Source organism: Salvelinus sp. IW2-2015, unplaced genomic scaffold (assembly GCF_002910315.2).
Source record: "Salvelinus sp. IW2-2015 unplaced genomic scaffold, ASM291031v2 Un_scaffold1856, whole genome shotgun sequence".
In the NCBI taxonomy this organism is placed as follows: domain Eukaryota; kingdom Metazoa; phylum Chordata; class Actinopteri; order Salmoniformes; family Salmonidae; genus Salvelinus; species Salvelinus sp. IW2-2015.
Window position 1 is genome coordinate 375,993 of NW_019943221.1, and position 8,197 is coordinate 384,189.

The window sequence follows — 8,197 nt, forward strand, 5'->3', positions numbered from 1 at the left end:
ATCTGTGAGCTGCTCTTACAGCTGGTGCTTAAAGATAGTGAGGGAGATATGGGTCTCCAGCTTCAGGGATTTTTGCAAATCGTTCCAGTCATTGGCAGCAGAGAACTGGAAGGAAAGGCGGCCGAAGGARGAATTGGCTTTGGGGGTGACCAGTGAAATATACCTGCTGGAGCGCGTGCTACGGGTGGGTGCTGCTATGGTGATCAGTGAGCTGAGATAAGGCGGGGCTTTACCTAGCAGAGACTTGTAGATGACCTGGAGCCAGTGGACTAATATGAAGCGAGGGCCAGCCAACGAGAGCATACAGGTCGCAGTGGTGGGTAGTATATGGGGCTTTGGTGACAAAACGGATGGCACTGCTGAATAGACCTACATCCAATTTGCTGAGTAGAGTGTTGGAGGCTATTTTGTAAATGACATCGCCGAAGTCAAGGATCGGCAGGATAGTCAGTTTTACGAGGGTATGTTTGGCATCATGAGTGAAGGATGTTTGTTGCGAAATAGAAAGCCGATTCTAGATTTCATTTTGGATTGGAGATGCTTAATGTGAGTCTGGAAGGAGAGTTTACAGTCTAACCAGACACCTAGGTATTAATTTCAAAATATTACAAAGCAGTGACCATGACAGTTTCTATTCACTCATGAAAAATTGCCTTTCCAGTGGCCAAAAGTTGGTTATATAATATTCTAATTTATACAGAAATAAAGAAAACATAACATGACTTGATTACCAAAAAGCAGTGACGACTTGTTTTGGTAATCAGCTGAGGGTGGAACTTGAGTATATAACCACTCACAAATTCATAGACAAAGCTATGGATGCAAGGACTTACCATCCATGAGATTGAAATGATGTTTTACCATGTTTTAAAGCTATAGTGGTTGTTTACATTGACTTTGTTTACAAACATTGGAGTAAAACGAGTCTATATTTTGGCTTCTGATGGGTTCCTACATGTGAACTAAGCTCATGAGGCATTGATAAAGTATATTATTCAAGAGTCAACGGCTATATATCAATCATTTAACGGTCCAAAATGGATGTAGTACCTGCGGGTTGCCTCTGTAAATGACACAACATGAGTTATTAACCAAGTCATGTTATGTTTTCTTTATTTTCTGTATAAATAGAATATTATATACCAACTTTGCCACTGGAAAGTGCAATTTTTCATGAGTGAAAATAGAAACTGTCATGATTTTGCGCTATAGAGTCAGACAATTATGTCCTTAAATAGTTTTGATTTAGATTGCAGAAATGTCAAACCGATTTATGCAACTTCGCTCCCATGCCACATGCAGATGTTTACAGTCACAACACTAGGCTGTTGAATGGACGTCATTCCAATGTTTGGACTGCGGTTCAATGAATCCCACACAGACCACTAATGCCACTTATTGGCGCACAGGTTTCAGGTGCTAGGGCTAGGGGTTTACTCAGAAACACTGACCCATCTTGAACAATAAAATGTCAACCCTTGACCTAGCTTGACCGAGTCTTCAATCAGATCACCCAGTGTTGTCCAGGACTTGCACGCCACTTTAGACTAGCCAGCCTACTAAAATTGTGCTGATTGGAACCTGCTTGTCCATTTCTGTCTTAACCTAAAGTAGGGGCAATCTGCGATTGTTACGTCCATATTTGGACTCGAATTCATAAATATAACCCATTGAAGAGTATAGAGTTTAGTTCCACTGTCTAACCCCATCAGAACCAAACAGAACCCCATCAGAACCCAAATATAACCATGTTTTACCCCTTTGTTTGTAAACAATGCAATTGGATGTCAGCTCCTCGCATCCATGAACTTCAGAGTGGTTACATTTCTCCAGCCCCATCCTTCAGCTATTACCAAGTCAGTGGCAGGGTGATTGCTTTGTAGTAAAGTGGCATGGGGAATACGTGGAAGAAGTGCATGGATGTATGCCTGCCTGAGGTAGTCCATGGAAATGTGCTGTTTTTCGAATGAAGTACACAGTGAACAGTGTCAATATGGGCCCCTGCCCAAAGAATGTCCATGTGCTGTTTGGGTGAAACAGTGGAGTGGTGAAGCAGTATAGTGGAAAAGGTGAAAATAACACCTTACTAACAAAAACGTTGAAACATCACTCAACCCTCATCCATAAGATGGTTTTCATAGACAAATGTCAGAATGAATAATGATGTTCAAATATATTCTAATTTATTCTATATTCTTCATCTATTCTGTTCTTTCAAATTGTCCATTACTTTAGGCTACTAGAAGTCTATTTTCCATCCTCAATAACTGACAGTTCTATTTTTATTTTCACTATGGCCATTTCCTGATTCATCTCCCTGACCTCCACACCCACCCCACCTCCCCGCTATGAATCCCCAAGACTGCACCTCATCCCTGGGGTTTCAACCTCTCCTCCTCCTCCAGGGCTACTCCACAGTCACCAACCTCTTCATGAACGAGTCCGGCGAGAGCGCTCCCTTCCAGACAGCAGCACCGTTATCACCGCAGTAATCTCTATGACTGTATCATGGTGGGCCTCCTGGGAAACACGCTGGCCATCTACGTGGTCCTGCGCTATGCCAAGATGAAGACTGTCACCAACATGTACCTTCTGAACTTAGCTCTGGCAGATGAATTGTACATCTTAGGACTTCCCTTCCTGACCACCCAGAACGTGCTCTTCTTATTGGCCGTTCGGGCAGTTTCTGTGCCGCGTGGTCATGACGGTAGACTCCATCAATCAGTTCACCAGCACCTTCTGCTTGACCGTGATGAGCATTGACCGCTACTGGCCGTGGTGCACCCCATTCGGAGCGTCAAGTGGCGGCAGCCGAAGGTGGCTAAGATCATCACGGGCTGGTGTGGGTGGTGTCGTTCGTGGTGGTGCTGCCGGTTACCATCTACTCAGATGTTCAGGACCGCTTCAACTCGTGCAACATGAGCTGGCCTGATCCCAGGAGCTGTGGTCAACGGTCTTCATCCTCTACACGGCATCTTGGGCTTCTTCGGCCCCCTGCTGATCATCTGCCTCTGCTACCTGCTCTCATCATCAAGGTATAGTTGGGTTGTACTATAACCCACATCCTCTTATGTCTTATGTTGTTCATTGTTTGCATGTTTAAGGCCCCTTCCATTTGTTTGAGACCTCATTCCATTTGTTTGAGACCCCATTCCATTTGTTTGACCTATCTTCCATTTGTTTGAGACCCCATCCATTTGTTTGAGACCCATTCCATTTGTTTGAGACCATTCCATTTGTTTGAACCATTCCATTTGTTGGCCCTATCCTTTTGTTTGAGACCTCATTCCATTTGTTTGAGACCCCATTCCATTTGTTTGGCGACCCTTCATCATTTGTTTGAGATCCATCCATTTGTTGAGCCCTCTTATTTGAGACCCCATTCTCATTTGTTTGAGACCCATTCTTTTGTTTGAGGCCCATTCATTTGTTTGAGAGCCCCATTCCATTTGTTTGAGACCCCAGTCCATTGTTTGAGATCCCATTCCATTTGTTTGAGATTCCATTTTTTGAGGCCCATTCCATTGTTTAGACCCATTCATTTGTTTGAGACCATTCCATTTGTTTTGAGACCCCAATTCCATTTGTTTGAGGATCCAGTCCATTTGTTGGACCATTCTCATTTGTTTGGAGACCCATTCCATTTGTTTGAGTGCCCTCAGTGGCCCCATTCCATTGTTTGACCCATTCCATTTGTTTGAGGCCCCATTCCATTTGTTTGAGCCCCATTCCATTTGTTTGAGATCCCCATTCCTCCATTTGTTTGAAGATCCATTCCATTTGTTGGGACCCCATTCCATTTGTTTGGGCCCATTCCATTTGTTTGAGGCCCCATTCCATTTGTTTGAGGCCCCATTCGATTTGTTTGAGGGCCCCAATCCATTTGTTTGAGGCCATTCTCATTTAGGTCTTATCCCTTTCTTCTCACTGTCCCAAACTGAATTCTAATGGTTCTTAGGTTTGTTTCTATTTCCAAACCCAATGGACCAGTGCCTTAGACCCTGGCCTGGGCCTAAAACCTCTCCAAACCACTATAAAACCTCTCAATATAGTGATCGTCAAAGGTGTCCATGTCCAAAGGTATTCCTTCACAAAGTCACAGACCAAAACCTCCCATTCATTACAGGTGAAGTCTGCCGGKGCCAGGGCGGGCCTGACCAGGCGACGCCGCTCCGAACGCAAAGTCACCCGCATGGTGGTCATCATCGTGGTGGTCTTCGTCATCTGCTGGCTGCCCTTCTTCACCACCAACATAGTCAACCTCGTCTTCATCATACCAGAGAACAGTGTCACCGCCGGCGTCTACTTCTTCCTGGTCATCATGACCTACGTCAACTCCTGTGCCAACCCGCTCCTCTACGGCTTCCTGTCTGACAACTTCAAGCAGAGCTTCAGGAAGGTCCTGTGTCTCCACAAGGCGAACGGGGTTGGGGTGGGGGACGGAGGAGACATGGGGAGTGGAGGGGGACGTCCCATATCCCCTAGGCTGGAGAGGGTGGAGACGACGCAGCAGCATGACCCGCTCTTCACCCCCCGGATCATGGACTTCAACAATGGACACATGCAGAACAACCAAGTAGGTAAATCTATAGAAATAAAACGACTAGAACGGACATTCGCAATAAAGTGAACGTTCTGTGATGGGTGGACTACTAATTCTATGGGTCAATATTCTACCCAAGAACTGTGAATRGCTGTCAGGTATCAATTATTTTGGTCAGTCTGCCAAAGATAWTCTTGAAGGCTGTCAGTTTCATTCATTGGTAGTCAACCGCAGCATACAATATAACTAGATTCACAGCCAATTTATATGTAATTTATATTTATCTAAATGATAGTACTTGATCGTTTTTTCACCTGCARAGCATCTTAAGAAGTAGAATAGATTAATAAGCACTTACTACACAGGGCGTTTACCCTTCTCCTTGGCCCACAACTGCTTTACAGCATAGAGGGTGAGAGGAGCTGAAAAATCACTCTGGAAGCCTAACATAGTAAACCCTCCTGATCAGAAGCTTTGACGCTGAGGGGATCCAGTGTACTGTGTGCTGATAGTTAGTTACATCCACTAGTACTGTAAATGGGTACCACTGATTTCTCCTYTACGGTTGATGCCTCCAGCGTATTTCATTTTTTAAAAGTTCTGAGTGCTATGCATTTCGCTAGTATTTATGCATCACAACATTGAAGTGTAAGGGGCCACCAGTTTTTTTTAGATAGACTGGGTCTTTATATTTGCCATCTGGCTCTTGTTTTAATAATAGAGAAATCAGACCTTCCTGTTGAGTGCCTGACAGACTACCATTTCTATAGGAGTAGTTAAAACAATCTAACAATGGCACTTTTAGTATTTAAAAAAAGGCTTGATATACCTCTACCGGTATGCCATCAAGCCCTGGGGTTTTTTCAGACTGAAAGGATTTAATAGCATCAAAAAGTTCTTCCTCTGTAATTTGGCCTTCGCACTGATCTTTCTGTACATTTGTTAATTTTCAATTTTTTCTATTATTTGGAAAGAATTCCTTACTGTAATCTTCATTCAGTGGGAGAGGATGAGACGGAAAAGAGAACATCTGCCTAAAATAATTAGCTTCCTCTTTCGGAGAATCATAGACCATTCGGAGAATCATAGATGACTCCGTCTTCAGTAACGAGTTTCTGCAAATAGTTTTTGTTAGTGTTCCTGTATTGGAGATTCAGGAAGAATTTTGTGCATTTTTCTCCATATTCCATCCAGTTTGCTTTATATTTGTAATAGATTACATTAGATCGTTCTTGAATAAGTTCCTCAAGTTCTTTTTGTTTTCCTATTACTTATGTTGTATCTCTGTAGTATCATTTTTATTAATATCTATCTGTACTATTAGTTCATGTATTTCCTTTGTTAGTCTTGTCTCTTTAGCCAGAAACTGCTTTTTATTATTGATGAATATTGAATTGAATGACCCCTGAAGGTACATTAAAAGGTATCCCAAACAATAAGGGGATTTGCTGAACCTATACTATACTGGAAAAATTCTGTTATAAATGATTTTGTCTTAGTTAAAAATAAGTTGTCCTCCCGTAAACTTTGATTAAATTTCCAATATCCCTGTCCACGTGGAAAATATATAAGAGTTATGTGAATGCCAATTAGATGATGATCCGATCACATTCTGTTTCCTATTCCTAAAACTTTTTTGCAGAGAGAAAGAGACAAGAAAGTAGTCAAGACGACTAGCTTGATTAAGTCTCCTCCATGTATATCTCACTAGGTCGGGTTTTTTTTCATCTCCAAATATCCACTATTTCTAATGCGTCCATAATATGTGTGATTTCCTTAGGAGCACGGTGATGATAGTTTGTAGAGTGATTACCTTTAGGTCCATTGAGATTTTCAAAAAGGATCCACCTTCCTTGTCAATCATTCCTGACTATTTGCACATTTAGATCAACATTTCTGTTAATTTATATCATCACACCTTTTGAGTTCCTTTGTCCATGACAGAAAAGTATTTCACCACCCCATTCCTTTTTCCACACAACTTCATCTAAGGATGTAGAGTGAGTTTCCTGTAAACAGTATATGTTATATTCCTTTTCTTTTAGCCATGTAAAGACTGATCTTCTTTTTTTTATCTGCTAAACCATTACAATTATATATATTTTATTTTATTTATTTATTTATTTAACCTTTATTTAACCAGGTAGGCTAGTTGAGAACAAGTTCTCATTTACAACTGTGACCTGGCCAAGATAAAGCAAAGCAGACAACAAACAACAACACAGAGTTGCACATGGAATAAGCAAACATACAGTCAATTATACAATAGAAAAAGTCTATATACCGTGTGTGCAAATGAGGTAGGTTAAGGGAGGTAAGGCAATAAATAGGCCATAGTGGCGAAGTAATTACAACATAGCAATTAAACACTGGAGTGATAGATGTGCAGAAGATGAGTGTGCAACTAGAGATACTGGGGTGCAAAGGAGCAAAATAAATAAAATATATAACAGTATGGGGATGATGTAGTTGGATGGGCTAGTTACAGATGGTCTATGTGCAGTGATCTGTGAGCTGCTCTGACAGCTGGTGCTTAAAGTTAGTGAGGGAGATATGAGTCTCCAGCTTCAGTGATTTTTGCAGTTCGTTCCAGTCATTGGCAACAGAGAATTGGAAGGAAAGGCAGCCGAAGGAGGAATTGGCTTTGGGGGTGACCACTGAAATATACCTGCTGGAGTGCGTGCTACAGGTGGGTGCTGCTATGGTGACCAGTGAGCTGCGATAAGGCGGGGCTTTACCTAGCAGAGACTTATAGAGGACCTGGAGCCAGTGGGTTTGGCGGCGAATATGAGGCGAGGGCTAGCCAATGAGAGCATACAGGTCGCACTGGTGGGTAGTATATGGGGCCTTGGTGACAAAACGGATGGTACTGTGATAGACTGCATCCAATTTGCTGAGTAGAGTGTTGGAGGCTATTTTGTAAATGACATCGCCGAAGTCAAGGATCGGTAGGATAGTCAGTTTCACGAGGGTATGTTTGGCATCATGAGTGAAGGATGCTTTTTTTGCGAAATAGGAAGCCAATTCTAGATTAAATTTTGGATTGGAGATGTTTAATATGAGTCTGGAAGGAGAGGTTACAGTCTAACCAGACACCTAGGTGTTTGTAGTTGTCCACATACCAGAACCGTCCAGAGTAGTGATGCTGGACGGGCGGGCAGGTGTGGGCAGCGATCGGTTGAAGAGCATGCATTTAGTTTTACTTACATTTAAGAGCAGTTGGAGGCAACGGAAGGAGAGTTGTATGGCATTGAAGGTCGTCTGGAGGTTAGTTAGCACAGTGTCCAAAGAAGGCCCAGAAATATACAGAATGGTGTCGTCTGCCTAGAGGTGGATCAGAGAATCACCAGCAGCAAGAGCGACATCATTGATGTATACAGAGAAAAGAGTCCACACAACACACACACACACAAACACACACACACACACACACACACACACACACACACACACACACACACACACACACACACACACACACACACACACACACACACACACACACACACACACACACACACACACACACACACACACACACACACACACACACACACACACACACACACACAATCACACACATTCATGTGCTACACACACATCACAACTGCTGCTACCAGACTCTTATTATCATTGTCAAATTTTGCACAATTC

The 8,197-nt window shown here is 42.6% G+C and overlaps 1 protein-coding gene across 1 annotated transcript in view; it reads left to right on the plus strand.

Moving 5' to 3' along the window:
• The first annotated feature begins 2,348 nt into the window (after positions 1-2,348).
• The window catches only part of LOC112072215 (somatostatin receptor type 5-like), a 7,797-nt gene continuing 1,948 nt past the window's right edge, over positions 2,349-8,197 (plus strand). The window contains 9 exon segments of the mRNA XM_070439698.1: positions 2,349-2,463; positions 2,466-2,504; positions 2,507-2,661; positions 2,663-2,768; positions 2,771-2,830; positions 2,833-2,937; positions 2,940-2,969; positions 2,972-3,045; positions 4,127-4,576. Coding sequence (XP_070295799.1) covers positions 2,349-2,463; positions 2,466-2,504; positions 2,507-2,661; positions 2,663-2,768; positions 2,771-2,830; positions 2,833-2,937; positions 2,940-2,969; positions 2,972-3,045; positions 4,127-4,576 — 1,134 coding nt within the window.